This window comes from Marmota monax, unplaced genomic scaffold, assembly GCF_021218885.2.
Source record: "Marmota monax isolate L192 unplaced genomic scaffold, Marmota_monax_Labrador192_F-V1.1 WCK01_AAM20220418_F8-fsc00151, whole genome shotgun sequence".
Taxonomy (NCBI): Eukaryota; Metazoa; Chordata; class Mammalia; order Rodentia; family Sciuridae; genus Marmota; species Marmota monax.
In genome coordinates this window covers 3,647,497-3,665,630 of record NW_026694226.1, presented here as the reverse complement: position 1 = coordinate 3,665,630, position 18,134 = coordinate 3,647,497, and the positions used below count along the sequence as shown (strand labels likewise).

The 18,134-nt window shown below is 37.2% G+C and overlaps 2 protein-coding genes across 2 annotated transcripts; both read left to right on the top strand.

Annotated features, from left to right (window-relative positions):
* Window positions 1–2,674: 2,674 nt before the first annotated feature.
* LOC124108204 (olfactory receptor 6C4-like) lies at window positions 2,675–3,610 on the top strand. Its single transcript, XM_046466605.1, has one exon. The coding sequence runs from the start codon at window positions 2,675–2,677 to the stop codon at window positions 3,608–3,610; it is 936 nt and encodes a 311-aa protein (XP_046322561.1).
* Window positions 3,611–16,056: 12,446 nt separating this feature from the next.
* Window positions 16,057–17,428, top strand: LOC124108203 (olfactory receptor 6C4-like). The gene is made up of 2 exons (XM_046466603.1): window positions 16,057–16,074; window positions 16,469–17,428. The coding sequence occupies exons 1-2, from the start codon at window positions 16,057–16,059 to the stop codon at window positions 17,426–17,428; spliced, it is 978 nt and encodes a 325-aa protein (XP_046322559.1).
* Window positions 17,429–18,134: the final 706 nt, after the last annotated feature.

The window sequence follows — 18,134 nt, the reverse complement described above, 5'->3', positions numbered from 1 at the left end:
AAATTAAATTATGGCATTTACAGTAAATGGATGGAAATGGAGAACAACATTCTAAGTGAAATGAATCAGACTCAAAAAGTCAAGGGTCAAATGTTTTCTCTCAAATGTGTAAGCTAAAGCAAACTAAAGGGAAAGGGATAGTTCCATAAAAATTGGAGGGAGATCAGTGGCATAGAGGAAGGGGTTTGAGGGGGGGAGAAGAATGATAGGGAAAGGAGGAACTAAAGAATGAAACTTACCAAATTATGCTATGTACATATAATAATACACCACAGTGAATTTCAGCTTTATGTATATCTGTCAAGCACCAATTAAAACCCATAAATCAATATAAGACAAGTAGAATAAGGAAAACCAGGAGGGAAGCAGAGAGGAAGAGGTAATAAGATGCACTGGGAACTAAAATGGAACAAAATGTATTCCTTGTATGATCAGGTTTGAATGAGGTCCCTATTATGTATAACCATAATGCATTAATAAAAACATCATTACTGTAAAGCAACTGATTGTGTTTTATTTTTCACTATTGTCATGTTCATTGCTTCAATTCCCACAAGGTTTTTATCCTCTTAATGATACTTCGTGCCAGCTTCCTCTTGGGTTGGTTTGGAACATCTTCTCTAACTACCTGTTCAAAGTTAATTTCCAGTATTATTTCTTTTACAAAAGTCTAATTACCATTTCTGGATATAGGTCCCAGGGAAATAAATTATCCCCCAATGTCTCTGCTGATTAAACTAGAAGAAATGTGCACCACTGAAACTACCATAAAATTGCAATTAGGTACATTACCAATCTTTAGAAAGAATAAAGAAATTAAGACTTTAAAGAGTAGGATGCTCCCAGATCTTTGATGATTTTAAATTAGCCAGCTTCTTAAGGAATTATAAGAGTTCTGATTTTAATCAATGGAGTAAGGGCAGCAGCAAGCAATTGATTAAATGCAGAGAAAGATAAAAATGACTTTCTTTCAAAGCCTGCCTGAATTCTTTGTGAGTACTCAGGGCATATATTAAGATTAAGAAAGAAAATATGTGATATTTCATTTGACTTTTTCATGCATGTGTGACATCTCAGGACTGATGCTACATAGCCTCCAGAAAGATAAAGTCTCTCATCATCTTTTCTGTGTCAAAAAGTGAGTATGTACAGAGGTCATCGACATTACCCTTCCATGATAGTGAAATATCAGCTCTTTATCAATTTGAATATCTACTAATATTTGTTGGATTTTTATTTCAAATCTTCTTTTGGGGTTTTTTTTAATGATCAGGTAAGCATGAAATAAAAGGGAAAGTCTTCCTTTCTTCTCTTACAGTGTGATTCCAAAACAATGCCCAACCATTTGGTGTTCTTCTGGATGTTGGTCTGTGCACACACCCAGATAAAATCACACTAAAAGTAATGGGCTGCAACCTCTTTCACTATCCATATGTTAAAATCACCATATGCAAATTATTACATACACATTTCCTATTTTATTCCATAATAGAAATGACCATGATATATTTATTTATTTACCTATTAGTGAAATTTTAATGCTTATAACATTTGACTATTATGAGCAAAGGTGAAAAGAATATCTCTGAACAATTTTCTCTGTGGACATGTGCTGGAATTCCTATACAATATGCATGTGAATGTTTGAATAATAAAACAGAGAAATGCTCTAAAAGCCAAAGGCTGGTGGATGGATAGTGCTTCAGAAGTCCAAGCCTCTCAGTTGGCTGGGTGACATGAATTTGGACTTCAATCCCAGTGGTTATGATGGAGCAAAGGCATGACGGACCTTTGTTGTGAATCTTTCTTCCAGAAAATCACCCAGTTCAAAAGCACCCTGAGATTCATTGGTTTCAAGGATTCTGGAAGAGCAGAGCACAAGATAAATGCCTGAGAGGATATTTATCAGTCGGTAAGGGCAACCTTTCCCTAATTTCCTATAACAGAGTCAAAACTATGTCCTGTACCTGCACCATTAAAGATATAAGAAGGAATTCCAATTCATATACATTTCTTCCTATATGTTTAAATTAATTAAAGAAACACTTCTTGCCATGATTGACTATCTACTATTGTTTTGTCATTAGATAAAAATGGAGGAAATTATTTATACAGAACTAATTATTTTGAAACTTTCTCAAGCTATGTTTCCAGGCACAAAAACTAAAAAAAACTCAGAAAAAGGGTGATTCTTCCATCAATAGTAGGTTGTAAATTGTTATTGATCAGAGAAAAAAAATCAAACAGACATCCAACATGTTGGAGAGGGCCACAGTAAAGCTAATCACCAAGAAATAAAAATAAGGGAAAGATAAAACATGATGACTACAATACTGGAAAAGAGATATCATATATATGACAGGGTAAAAAATAAAAATAAACACATAAAAATTAAAATTCAGATGATACATTCAGGAGATCCAGGTGGTCATTGTTCTATACTGAAAATAGGAACCCAAAAACAAAGCCATCTGCATGGGAATTGAAAAATAAATTTTGTGAAGCACCAGAATGAGACCAAGAGACATTCTCTTTGGGTCAGATTAGACAGAGGAATTCCCTATGAAGAAGTTTCCAGAGAAATCTAAACCTCTGCTCAATATTCCTGAGCTCTGCTCTGATTCTAATCACTAGTTTTTCTCTTTCTCAGCTTCACAGGCACCAGAAGTTAGCAATGAAAAACCACTCTTTGACTGAATTCATTCTTCTGGGCCTATCAGATGTCCCAGAGCTTCAGATTATCATTTTCATATTTCTCCTCCTCACATACATGTTCAGCATCATTGGGAATCTGACAATCATCATCCTCACCCTGCTGGACTCCCACCTCCAGACTCCCATGTATTTCTTCCTCCGGAATTTCTCCTTCCTGGAAATTTCCTTTACATCCATTTTCACTCCTAGGCTGCTATTCAGCATCTCAACTGGGATCAAGACTATCAGCTTTGCTGGTTGCTTTACTCAGTTCTTCTTTGCTTTTTTCTTTGGGGCCACTGAGTTTTGTCTTCTGACTGCCATGTCCTATGACCGCTATGTGGCCATCTGCAAACCTCTGCATTATACCACCATCATGAACAGCAAGGTCTGCATCCAACTAGTACTCTGCTCTTGGCTATGGGGCTTCCTGATCATCTTGTTCCCAATCATCCCAACTAGTCAGTTAGATTTCTGTGGGTCCAATGTGCTGAATCATTATTATTGTGACTATGGACCCCTCATAGAAATATCTTGCTCAGACACAAGTCTACTGGAACTGTTTGATTTTATCCTAGCAGTTGTAACATTGGGGGTAACACTGGTGCTGGTGATCCTCTCCTACACAAACATCATCAGGACCATTCTGAAGATCCCCTCAGTTCAGCAAAGGAAAAAGGCCTTTTCCACATGTTCTTCCCACATGATTGTCATCTCCCTCTCTTATGGAAGCTGCATCTTCATGTACATAAAGCCTTCAGCAAAAGAAGGAGTTGCCTTCAATAAGGGAATAGCTGTGCTCAATAACTCAGTTGCTCCTTTATTGAACCCATTCATTTATACTCTGAGGAATAAACAGGTAAAACAAGCCTTCAAGGATATAGCCAGAAAAATTGTGCATCTTGATTCATTTTAGTGGCCTCAAAACAAATGAAAACTGTTAATGATATTCCTGAAGGTGAATTTTGGTTGTTAAAGTGATTTCTTAGATAAATTCAGAGTAAGTAACTGTCAAAATTTTATATCAAATTTCCACCAAGAAATAGATAATTAAAGAAGGCTAGTTCAATTTGTCTGGTAGATAACTTTTAGATTTATTTAAAAAAAGAGGAAAATATTTTTAGAGTGTGTACACAAAAAAAACTGATTTAAAAATATTTAAAAATTAAATATTTAATTTAAAAATATTGTAAATCTTTTTTTTTCTTTTTTATTTATTTTTTTTTAATTTTTTATTGTTGGCTGTTCAAAACATTACATAGTTCTTGATATATCATATTTCACACTTTGATTCAAGTGGGTTATGAGCTCCCATTTTTACCCCATATACAGATTGCAGAATTACATCAGTTACACATCCATTGATTTACATATTGCCATACTAGTGTCTGTTGTGTTCTGCTGCCTTTCCTATCCTCTACTATCCCCCCTCCCCTCCCCTCCCCTCCCCTTTTCTCTCTCTGCCCCCTCTACTGGCATTCATTTGTCCCCCTTATATTATTTTTCCCTTTCCCCTCACTTCCTCTTGTATGTACTTTTGTATAACTCTGAGGGTCTCCTTCCATTTCCATGCAATAAAAATATTGTAAATCTTATGATCAGCTAAATGATTGACTCTATCTTCCCAAAGGAGCTCTAGGGCTCATCAATAATTATCAAAGTTGTGGGTGGAGCTCAGTGATAGAGCACTTCCCTGCAATTTTCAAAACTGAAAAAAATAGTAATTATTTTATTATTATCAAATAGCTGTAGATATACTGTGTCAAAAATGACTGGCTGCTTCACAGAAGAGGTTGTTCATAATCTATGCATAAAACTACTTCATAAGATCACCTTTTCTATAGTTTTAAACAAATTTATTTCTGTAGCTTTTCCTTTCAGTGACCCTAATGACTGCCTCTTTCTGTCATCACTTACAAAAAGGATTTTTTATGTTACAGTGTTTGGTGACATAAATATTCTTTTTTAAAATATATATATATATATTTATTTTTTAGTTGTAGTTGGACATAATACCTTTATTTTATTTATTTATTTTTATGTGGTGCTGAGGATCGAACCAAGGGCCTCACATGTGCTAGGTGAGCACTCTACTGCTGAGCCACAATCCCAGCCCCAATATGAGTAGTCTTAAGGTTTGGCTGTCCTTTTTGGGTGCTGAAATCAGAAGGAAAGGTGTTAAATGTAATCATCTAGATTCCATTGTAAGGGAGACTCAGGAAAAGAGAAATCTTAGGCAGTATTGGCAATGATAAAAATCCATCAAGACTAGAGTGTAACAAGGCTGCTCCTGATGTTTAGAGGACACATTTAAAGATGATTCTGGGAGGTTAGGGTGATTATTAAGGATGCTACACCATGGTCTATTAACCCTCTCCATAGCTCCTTGCATAGAAGGTCCCATGGGTGCCCCTCTGGCCTTGCCAGTCATTGTGAGGATGGTAGACCCCTGGCTTCTGTGCATAAGTAGAGCAAACTGGCCTCTAATGCTTCAAGCCTCTTCATTCCCAGGAATATTAACAAGCACAGCTCCATAACCATCTATCTCTCTCCACCATCACCCTTGGTGAATGAAAGTCACCATTGAACCTTAGTGATGCTGGTTCCCCTCTCAAAATCCCAGTCCCCATCTCATTGGAGAATGTAGGGCCTCTTCTGGAACAAATCTTTGGAGGCTCTTAGGCTCTTACATCTTTACTCATTCCTTTGTCACCTTCCAGGGGAACCAGGAATTTCCACATCAATGAGTGTTGGGCATTGCTTTTTCCAGGCTCAAGGAGACAGCATAGCCATGAAGCGAGGTCCTTGCCCAGACATTAAATCCCACATCTTGAGAAATTCTCCCAAGTCCATAAAGTCTAGCTCCAATAGTCTTACATGCCTGACCCCTAAGCAATATCGATTTCCAATAAACTACCTCTGACTGCAGCCTGGACAAGTTGTCTGGTGATTAAAATTATTTCAGTATATAGATTCTATCTCCCTGACTAAGCCACCAGGTCTCCACCTACACTATATGGGGTTTAACCCTAATATGTCAGCCTAGTACCTAGGAAAATAGATGGGAACAGCTCCCAAAGGAAACATTTGTTCTCTTGCATAGAAGACACCTCTGAAACATCTTCCTGCTATCTCTTACTAAGGAAGAGTGAGTCACATCTGAATTCCAATTGTTCACAGGGTTAAAAATGTGGAAATACTCAAACATATATCCAGACATCCTTTTTTCCTATTTCTAGTCATGTTTCCCCCATCAGGATCCTGAGCTTCATAACACACCTGCCTTGCTAAGAATTCAGAGATTTCTGGAGCTCAACAACCATAACAAGTAGATCAACATGCCACTAAACTCTGTATGTCCTTATACTATAGGAGATCAATTTCCCCTTGTAAGCTACCACATTGTCCCTCTGGCACTCAAAATTAGCTACTAACTAGATCTTAGACTCCTGTGATCCCTCTTTAGGGCATCAATACAACTTACCTGTAAATATTTACCTACATATGTAGTTCAACATAAAATAAAATACTACATGTCATACAAAATAAAGAGGAAACAATTAATCCCCATTTCCACAAAAAAAAGAGGAAACAACTAAAGCAAATTTCTTATGTAAAACATAAATTACTAAATATAACTATTCTCACATATAACCAATACTCATATTATCATGCAGGAACTAGGAAATGATTGTGCTTATCATGTTAAGGATTTAGTGGACAATGGGGAAAATATGCCTGTACATTTTGGAAATTTCGTGGAAACAAAGTATTTTTTAAGAGTGTAATTGAATGCTAGAAATATAACACATAGTGACAAAAATAAAGAATTTCTCAGAAGCCTACTGAACACAGTTTAAGAAACAATGAGTGATAAGTCAAGAGAAAATATCCAAATTATTTGTTTGTTTTTAATAGTGCAGAGGATTGAACCCAGTGTCTCACACATGCTAGGCAAATGCTTTGCCACTGAGCTACAGCCCAGCCAAAAAATACCCAAATTAAATGCAAAGATAAAAAACCGAAATGAGGGAAAGATCATTCCAGCATCATGGCACAAGATCAAATACTATAAAACATGTGCAATGTGTATTCCTGAAGAAGAGAGCAAGAATAAGGGGGAATAAATATTTACAATGATATAGTAATACAATTTTTTTTGAAAAGGAAAAAGAAGGTATATTGCCTTGTTAGCAAAGAAGAGGCACAGGGGACTCCTATCCCCAGACGCTGTGATTCTGCCCATCCAGTTGAGCAGGGGCTTTTAGCTTTTAAAGAGCTGATTCAAAAGTTATATTCCACATGTTCTCTGTCCAAGTTGTAATTCACTTGTTAAGCTGGAATATAGTCATTTCTGAGAGGTTCTTCTGCCATCCCCAAAGTCTCAGTTACTTCATTCCTTTGATGGGTATGTGCTCAAGGACAGATAACTCTGCCTAGGAGGGGAAAAAAAAGGTAACTCTGTTTTCCCTGAGATTATGGAGCAGGAGAGATTAGGGAGGAGCAGGGAGAGAGGAAAAGAACCATGTCCATTTTAATAATAAGTTGCATTGGCAGAGCAGCAAGGGCTATATTCAAAGCATAAAGTGAGTCACTGTTACATTCCTCCACTGTCATTTTCTATGTAAAAATGGGCAATGACATCTCCAAGCTTCTTCCTGCTGAAAGAGTGGAGTAATGAAAGAGGGTGAAGTTGGGGAAACTGACCCAAAGTACTTGTTCTGAATCTGGTGGGGCATGGATAGATTGTTAAGCATACTCGGCATCAAGTCAATCCAGAGGGCTGGGGAAGTGGCTCAAGTGGTAGCGTGCTTGCCTGGCATACGTGCGGCCCGGGTTCGATCCTCAGCACCACACACAAACAAAGATGTTGTGTCCACCGAAAACTAAAAAATAAATATTAAAAAAAAAAATTCTCTCTCTCTTTCTCTCTCTCTCTCTTTAAAAAAAAAAAAAAAAAAAGAGTCCAGAGGTCCACAGTGGCAGATGGCAGGTGACTGGAAAAGGCATACATATGGCCAGGATTATGCTAAAACAACACTAATTTGAGCTTATAAATTCTTCTAATTCTCATTAGAATAGACTCTTGACTAAATCACTTTGCAAGCTTCAGTTCCACACTCACCACAACTGCTATCCTCGCCATGTCATTAATCCACATTATCTCATTGTAAACTTGGGCTAAAAGTCTTAATCTCCCTGCCTCTGGGTGAGGGGTGGAAAATCATCCCACCATGGCTGCTGAATTTAGACTATGGAGTCAGGGTGCACAATTTAGTAACTGAGATTTGATGAATTTGCCTGTTTCAACAAACTTTAGTTCTTTTATCTAAAAAAATGGGGTTGTGGCTCAGCAGTGGAGCACTTGCCTAGCACGGGTGAGGCCCTGGGTGTGATTCTGAGCATGACACAAAAAATAAATAAATTGAATAAAGCTATTGTGTCCAACTACAATTTTAAAAAAATAAAAATAAATAAAAATGGGAATAGTAATAATACCTACCTCAATGGGTTAATATTGGAATCAAATCAAATAATGACAAGGTTTGGTACACAGAAAGATTTCAATTAATGATAGTTATTATTTTCCATTATGATAGTTATAACCAAATAAAGCCATGCACATTAAAATGCTTTTTAGATTATGGTAAATATCATTTGTTACTGTTTTCTTTTATTAAAAATTAGAAAGAGGGGCTGGGGATGTGGCTCAAGCGGTGGCGCGCTCGCCTGGCATGCGTGCGGCCCCGGTTCGATCCTCAGCACCACATACAAACGAAGATGTTGTGTCCGCAAAATACTAAAAAATAAATATTTAAAAAACAAAGAAAAAAAATTAGAAAGAGACTGATCTTTGGCACAAGAGTCATCTGACACCTTTTTTTAACTTTTTTTTCTAATTAGTTATACAGGACAGCAGAATGCATTTCACTTCATTGTACACAAGTGGAGCACAACTTTCATTTCTCTGGTTGTACATGATACAGAGTCGCACCATTTGTGCAATCATACGTGTAATGATATCCATCTCATTCCACCATCTTACCTACTCCCAATATCCCTCTCTTCCCCTACTCCCCTTTTACCAATCCAAAGTTCCTCCATTATTCTCATGCTCCCTCATTCCATTATCAATCAGCATCCACTTAACAAAGAGAACATTTGGCCTTTGGCATTTTGGAATTGGCTTACTTCTCTTAGCATGATATTCTCCAATTCCATCCATTCAACTGCAAATGCCATAATTTTATTCTCTTTTAAATGCTGAGTGATATTCCATTTTGTATATATACCACAGTTTCTTTATCCATTCATCTACTGAAGGGCATATAAGTTGCTTCCATTGTTTAGCTATTGTGAATTGAGCTGCTATAACCATTGATGTGGCTGCATAATTATAGTATGCTCATTTTAAGTCCTTTGGGTATAGACCAAGGAATGGAATAGCTGGGTCAAATGGTGGTTCCATCCCAAGTTTTCTAAGAAATCTCCATACTGCTTTCCATGGTGGCTGCACCAATTTTCAGTGCCACCAGCAATATAGGAGTGTAACTTTTCCCCCCCACATCCTCACCAACACTTATTGTTGCTTGTATTCTTGATAATGTCCATTCTGACTAGAGTGAGATGAAATCTTAGAGTAGATTTGATTTGCATTTCTCTAATTTCTAGAGATGTTGAACATTTTTTTATATATTTGTTGATCACTTGTATATCTTCTTCTGAGAAGTGTCTGTTCAGTTCCTTAGTCCATTTATTGATTGGGTTATTTGGTTTATGGGTTTTGTTTTTTTGTTTTTGTGTGTGTGTGTGTGTGTGTTTGTTTTTTTGTTTTTTTTTTTTTTTTTTTGGTATTAAGTTTTTTGAGTTCAAGGACTGAGGAATTAGACTTAGACCAAAAACCCTGCACCTAATAGAAGTAAGAATGGACCCAAATCTTTATCATGTCAAATGAGGTCTTGACTTATTGGGCCTGTGAGCTGGAAAACAGCCTATGTGAGGGGCTCTCAGGAGTCAGCACACTGAGTCCAGATATTCGTGGCCCATCATCATGGTAACCTGGCCACCCTCTGGTACACAGGATATTCCTTTTCCTTCTGCTATTTTCTGCTGACCTATTAGCCCATTGGTTGCTGCTTGTAAGGATGTTTCTAGCTCTTTGGATTATTACGACCCTCAGCTAATTTGCCCAGTAACAGGCTATGCATAAAAGGCTTGCCTATGCAATAATAAAGTGAAATGAGTTCTCTGAAACTGGTCTCCAGAGGTCTCTTTTTGACTCCGTTGCCACACCCTCCTCAGTTATTCAGTGGGCTTCAGGTGGATCAAGTGAGCCCACATTGACTTCCTTAACCAGACTCCTAAAGTGCAAGAAATAAAATTAAGAATCAATAAATGGGATGGATTCAAACTAAAAAGCTTCTTCTCGGCAAAGGAATGATCAATAACATGAAGAGAGAGCCCAGAGAGTGGAAGAACATCTTTAGTACACACACATCAGATAGAGCAAAATAGAGCACTAATTTCCAGGATATATAAAGAATTCACCTGACACTTTTGAAGAGTGATATGAGATGTAGAATTTGGGAACAGAAATGTCTTGAAGAACAAAGGTTACTTGTATTCTTGATAATTGCCATTCTGACTAGAGTGAGATGAAATTTCTGTATTAATAACTGCTAGACATGTTGAACTTTTTTTATATATTTGATGACTGATCCTTTTTCTTCTTCTCAAAAGTGCCTGTTTAGTTCTTTTGCCCATTTACTGATTGGGTTATCTGTTTTTCCAATGTTAATTTTTTTGAGTTCTTTATTTATCCTGGAGATTAATGTTCTATCTGAGGTGCAGGTAGCAAAGATTTTCTCCCATTCTATAGGCACTTTCTTCACATTCTTGATTGTTTCCTTTGCTGTGAAGAAGCTTTTTAGTTTGATACAATCCCATTTGTTGATTCTTGATTTTAGTTCTTAAAATTTAGCACTCTTATTGAAGAAGTCAATTCCTAATCCAACATGATGTAGATTTGGGCCCACTTATTCTTCTATTAGTTGTAGGGTCTCTGTTCTAATGCCTAGGTCCCTGATCCATTTTGAGTTGAGTTTTGTGCAAGGAGAGAGATTAGGGTTTAATTTCATTTGATACATATGGATTTCCAGTTTTCTCAGCATCATTTGTTGGGGCTGTCTTTTCTCCAATTATCAAGAACACAAGTAACAATAAATGTTGGCAAGAATGTGCAGAAAATGGTATATTCGTACATTGCTGGTGGGACTGCAAATGGGTAACCCACTCTTCAGTTTATACCCAAAGGACTTAAATATTATAGTAATGCTGCCATATCAATGTTTATAGCAGCTCAATTCACAATAGCTAAACTATGAAACCAATATAGGTGCCCTTCCACAGATGAATGAATAAAGAAAATGTAGTGTGTATACACAATGGAATATTACTCAGTCATCAATAAAAATGAAATGAAATGCTGGTAATGGATGAAACTAAAGACTATCATGCTAAGTGAAATAAACCAATCCCAAACACCCAAAGGCTAAATGTTCTCTCTGATATGCAGATGCTAACTCACAATAAGGATGGGACCCAGGAAAGAATAGAAGTACTTTGGATTAGACAAAGGGGAATGAAGGAAAAGGAAGGGGAATGGGAATACAAAAGATAGTATAATGAATGAGACATAACTTTCCTAGGTTTATATGAATACATGACCAATGTAATTCCATATCAGGTACAACCAGAAGAATGGTAATGAGGGGGATTATATGAGAGAAATTTCACTTATTAATAAAATGCATGTGGGTTACCTGTGGAAAATGTCTTTGAGAATTTAAATTTATGGAAAAAGTTAAATAAAAGTCACATACAATGTGTGGTCTCTTTCTCATCCAGCGAGGAGGTCCATGGAACAGGGTAGAGGAGAGTGTGGCTGCACAGTCACTAATCAAGACCTCCAGAGACCAAGCTGGAAGCAGGTTTAATTTTATTGCACGGTTACCACATATATATACTCAGACAGTAGTTAAGCAGATTATAGGCAGCCACTAATACAACTTCTTGTCAACTGTCCTTGCAACAATCAATCAAGGAGCAGACCATGGAGCAAGCGCAGGGACTACAACACGCGGCCTCATGCCAGGGCTGTGCCTATGGGCTAAGTGGTTTCCCGCTCATGTGCTTAGCTCAAGGGCAGTGATTTACCACTCAGGCACCTTAACGTATGCCATATATGTAGTATTCCATGCACTTGTCCCCCATAAAACAATTTAACATAAATCTTAAAGTTAAATACAATTTTGATATATTAGGTAAATATTCAGAAAATTATTCCTCATCTACATACTAAAAAAATAGTACTTATACAAATCCCCAAAGCATGTGAATAGCCCCCATTCAATCAAGTTCTACACTACAGACTCTTAAGTGAGGTTTTCAGCTTTTGATTTCAGATATATTTTTCTAGTCAAAGCACAATTACAAGCTATTAATAAATCTGGATGAGAGCAGGAATCTAATTGGCGATATATTATCTTTCTTCTGCTTGAAACCATTTAAATAAGAATTAGAATCTAAGGGAAAGCAGACACCAGAAGCAAACACATAGAGTCTCATGATATCAATTCTGATATCCCATAAATTCAAAAACTCAAATGGAAGTTGGGAAATCTTTAGTTACGGCAGTGTTAATGGTTCAGCTGATTCCCTACTGAAGGCTCCTCAGGTGGGAATTACCCTCATTTCTACCCCCATTGACACCAAGAGAGTGCTAAATCACTACCAAATCAGCAAATATAATGAAAGAGCAAAGAAGTATGCCAATCCCCCAAAAAAAAAAAAGATTGAATGTTTTCACTATTATGTAGAAGCTAAACCACAATAAAGAAGGGAAGAGAAGAAGAAAATTTCAGTAGATTAGACAACAGGGGAGGATAGGAATAGGAAAGACAGTAGAATAAATCTCATATAATATTCCTATGTACACATATGAAAATGCCTAAGTGAATCCCACCATCATGCCCACCCACAAGAATGGAGTACTAATTATAATAAGATATATTCCATGATTGTATAATTTTAACAAAATGGATTATACTGTCATGTATAACTAAGAATAACTAATAAAAGGCATTTAAAAATTAAAAATAAAGGAAACGTATGTTCAAACAGAAAATACAAACATAAATGGAGAAAATACTTCAAGCATTAGTTTAGAAGGTAGGCTAGGAAAGGACATGAAAATCCTAAAAGGGAGCCAGAGAAAAAAAATCTGCTTACATGAGAGTTTAAGAAAACAATTCCTGTGAAAAGCCAGTCCCTCCCAATAGAAAATCAATATTGACTCACATTGAAGGAAAAACACACTTCAACTCATTCAACATGAACATGTAGCCTCTCCTCAAGGTACCACAGCTCTTCTGTTTTTCACTGACTTAATTGCTTTGTTTTCTCATAGGCAAAAAAAAAAAAAAAGTCAAAACATGAAAAGCCAAAACTTTCTGACAAAATTCATTCTCTGGGACTAACAGACACCTTGAAGGTTCAGGTTGTAATTTTTACACATCTCTTCCTCACCTACATACTCAGCATCAGTGGAAATATGATAATCATAATCTTCACCCTACTAGACTCTCACCCTCACCCTACTAGACACCCACCTCCACACTCCTATGTATTTATTCCCCCCAAATTTCTCGTTTTTGGAAATTTCCTTTATATCTACTTTTACCCCCCCCCCCAAGGCTGCTATTCAGCATCTCAACTGGTATTAAGACTATCATCTCTGCTCATTGCTTCACTCAGTATTTCTTTCCCATGTTGAAGAGGGACAGTGAGATTTACCTTCTACCTGCCACATCCAAAAACCATTATGAAGCAAACCTACACAGAAAGGTTAGGTGATTTCCTCAAAGTCACACTCATAATAAGTAGGTGAGCTAAGAGCCCAATAATAACCACTGCCCCAAATGGCATAAGAATTAAATGATAAAAGCAATGAATATTGCTAAAACTCTGCCCAGCTCAGGTAAGATGCTCAAAAAGCTCATCATGTTTCATTTTTTACTTTGTGGGTTCATTGCTTCAGTACCCACAAGAATTTACCCTCTTAGTGATGCTCAATGCCAGTTTCCTCTTGGGTCTGTTTGGAACATCTTCCCTAGCTACCTGTTCAAAGTTTATTCCCAATATTAATTTTTTTACAGTTGGCTAATTAACACTTCTGGACCTAGATCCCAGGGCAATAATTTATCCCTCCAGGTCTCTCCTGATTAAACTATATGAAATGTGCATCTCTGAATCTGATATAAAATTGCAATGAAGTTCATTACCAACCTTCAGACAAAATGGAGAAAATGAAGGGTTATGGGGATAGGAAGAATAATAGAATGAAACAGGCTTTATTACCTTATGTACATATATGACTGCATGATCAAAGTGATTCTGCAACATGTACAATCAGTAAAATGAGAAATTATACCCCATTTATGTATAATATATCAAAGTGCATAAATGCATTTACTGTCACGTATAACTAATTAAAACAAATTTAAAAGTCTTTTTTTAAAAGAGAGAAAAAATGAGACTATAAAGAATAGGAAGTTCCTTGATCTTTGATGATTTTAATAAGCCAGTCTCAAGGAATTATAGGAAGAGTTCCAATTTGAAACAATGGAAAAAGGGTAGCAGCAAACATTTGATTAATTGCAGGAAGAACTAGAATGACTTCTTGTCTAATTAGGACCCAATAATCCTGCCTAAATGCTTTGTGAGCAAACAGGGCATCCATTAGGATTAGGAACAAAACATGTAATTTTTATTTCAATTTTTCATGCACATCTGACTTCTCAGGCCTGATGCTTGCTACTCAGCCTTCAGAGATACAATCTTTCATCGTCTTTCCTGTGTCAAAAAGTGAGTATGTACACAGGTCATCAATGTTGTCCTTCCATGGTAATGAATTATAAGATCCATCTGAATTGAAACTCTACTAATCTTTTAATTTTTTTGTTATAAAAATCTCATTTGGGCTTGTTTTTGAATTTTTTAATACTTTTGTTTTTATTTTTATTTTTTTTAGTTGTTGATGGACACAATATCATTACTTTATTTATTCATTTTTTTTATGTGGCACTGAGAATCAAACCCAGTGCCTTACACATGCTAGGCAAATGCTCTACCACTGAGTCACAACCCCAGCCCTTGTTTTTAAATTTTTAAATCATCAAGTAAGGCTGAAGTTCAAAGGGAAGTTTTCCATTCTTTTTGTACAGTGTGATTCCAAAATAACTATTCCTGACCATTTTGTATTCTTCCAGATGTTGGACTGTATAACATCCAGATAAAATCACACTATGTGTAATGGGCTGCAACATCTTTCTCTATCCATATGTTATAATCACCATATGCAAGGCACTACATAGACATTTCCTATTTTATTCCACAAAATAAATGATCATAATTTATTTGGCCATTTATTCATTAGTAAAATTTTTATTGCTTGTAAGATTTGACTATTAAAAACAATGATGCAGTGAATATCTCCAAACAATTATCTATGTGGACTAGTTCTAGACTTCTATACAATATGAATGTGAATGTTTGAATTATAAAGCAGAAAAATGGTCCAAAATCCACCAGGCCAGTGAACATATATTCTGCAGAAGCCCAAGTCTCCCAGTCATTGGGTGGCATGGCCTTGGACCTTCAATCCCAATGGTTATGTTGGAACAAAGGCATGGATGGACCTCCATTGTGAATTTTTGTTCCAGAAAAGCACTCAGTTCACATGGCACCCTGAGGGTCCATAATTTCCTTGAAGATTACAACACAAGATAAATGTCCCAATGGACCCTTGATTGTAGTAGGTTCTTCTCTGGAAGAAACCCTGAATAGTCTATAAGGCAAAATCCTCCCTAATATCCTGTTACAGAATCATAACTTTGTCCTGCACCCTGAAAAGCAAAAAAGGAATCCTAGTTCAGATAAACACTTTTTCCTATATGTTGGTATTCTTCAATGAATTTCAGTTGCCTGGGCTAGACTTGAACTAGCAATACTTGTGCCTCAATCCCTGAGTCTCTGGGATTATACACATGCACCAATGTACCAATAGGTTTAAGGCAGTTTAAAAAACAACACTTCTTAGAATTATTGACTAGCTGCTATAATTATTCCATTAGATTTTTAAAATGGAAAGAGAGATTCATACAAATTTCAATATTTTGAAGCTTTCTTGGGCTCTGTCTACTCCCTGGCATGAAATCTAGCACCTATGAAAAGAGTGGTTTACTCTGGCATTAACATATTGGGAATTGTTATCAGAACAAAAGGATTGAACAGGCATCCAATATGTTGGAGAGGGCTGTGGTAAAGCAAATCACCAAAGCATTAAGGCTGGGAAAGGATGACACATTCCTACAAAAATAATAGGAGAATTGTTCAATGCATCTGATAGCATATCAAAGCCAAGTGAGAAGTAGGGGTAAAAATTAAAATCAGATGAAACATTCAGGAGACCAAGGTGGATATTATTCTACACTGACAAGAGGAACCCAAACACAAAGACTTCCAGGTGGGAATTGAAAAATAGATTTTGTGAAGGGCCAAAATAAGACCAAAAGACATTTTCTTTGGGTCAGATTAGACAGAGGAATTCCCTGTGAACAAGTTTCCAAGGAAATATAAACCTCTGCCCAATATTCCTGAGCTCTGCTCCCCTTCTCAACACTCCTTTTTCTCTTTCTCAGCTTACCGGCACTAGAAGTTAGCAATTAAAAACCATTCTTTGACTGAATTCATCCTTCTGGGCCTATCAGATGTCCCAGAGCTTCAGATTATCATTTTCATATTTCTCCTCCTCACATACATGTTCAGCATCATTGGGAATCTGACAATCATCATCCTCACCCTGCTGGACTCCCACCTCCAGACTCCCATGTATTTCTTTCTCCGGAATTTCTCCTTCCTGGAAATTTCCTTTACATCCACTTTCACTCCTAGGCTGCTATTCAGCATCTCAACTGGGATCAAGACTATCAGCTTTGCTGGCTGCTTCACTCAGTATTTCTTTGCCATTCTCTTTGGGGCCAGTGAGTTTTACCTTCTGACTGCCATGTCCTATGACCACTATGTGGCCATCTGCAAACCACTGCATTATACCACCATCATGAATAGCAAGGTCTGCATCCAACTAGTACTCTGCTCTTGGCTGTGTGGCTTCCTGACCATCTTCTTCCTAATCATCTTGACCAGTCAGTTAGATTTCTGTGGGTCCAATGTGCTGAATCATTATTATTGTGACTATGGACCCCTCGTAGAAATATCTTGCTCAGATACAAGTCTACTGGAACTGTTTGAATTTATCTTAGCACTTCTGACACTGGTAGTCACACTGGTGCCGGTGATCCTCTCCTACACAAACATCATCAGGACCATTCTGAAGATCCCCTCAGCTCAACAAAGGAAAAAGGCCTTTTCCACATGTTCTTCCCACATGATTGTCATCTCCCTCTCTTATGGAAGCTGCATCTTCATGTACATAAAGCCTTCAGCAAAAGAAGGAGTTGCCTTCAATAAAGGAATAGCTGTGCTTAATAACTCAGTTGCCCCTTTACTGAATCCATTCATTTATACTCTGAGGAATAAACAGGTAAAACAAGCCTTCAAGGATATGGCCAGAAAATTGTGCATTCTTATTCATTTGAATAAAGGAGAAAAATAATAATGTTAAATTGGGTACACAAAAAAAAACTGAATGAAAACTATTTTTCCCATTATAAATCTGACAATCAGCTGAATGATTCTATCTTCCCACAAGGAGGTCTTGGGCTTATCAAAAATTATCAGGGCTGGGGGTGGAGATTAATTACACAGTGCTTCACTAGAATGTCCAGAACTAAAAAAAAATAATTGTTTTATTATCAAAAAGTTGCAAGTATATTGTGTCAAAATGACTGGCTACTTTTCAAAGAGATACTCATAACCTATGCCAAAAACTAATCTGTGGGGATAAATGCATGGAGTACTACTTACATGGCATATGTTAAGGGCTCCTGAGTGGCAGGCCACTCCCCTCATGCTAGGCTCATGAACGGCAGACCACTTACACCATAGGCACAGCCCTGGGCATGAGGCCATGTGTTGCAGTCCTGGTGCTCCACGGTCCACTCCTCCATTGGTTGCTGCAAGGACAGTTAGCAAGAAGTTGTATTGGTGGCTACCTATAATCTGCCTAGCTACCACCTGAGTATATATACATGGTAACTGCAATAAACTCAGACCTTCTTCCAGCTTGGTCCTGGAGGTCTTGATTAGCAACTCCACAGCCACTAACCTGTTCCGTGGACCTCCTTGCTGAATGAGAGAGAGCCCATGCAGCTTTCACCTGAACAGGGACCTGAGGTAAGCCTATAAGACAGGGCATGGCC

Excerpts from the sequence above, each read along its gene's own strand:
- LOC124108204 (XM_046466605.1), top strand. The coding sequence starts at position 2,675 with ATGAAAAACCACTCTTTGACTGAATTCATTCTTCTGGGCCTATCAGAT.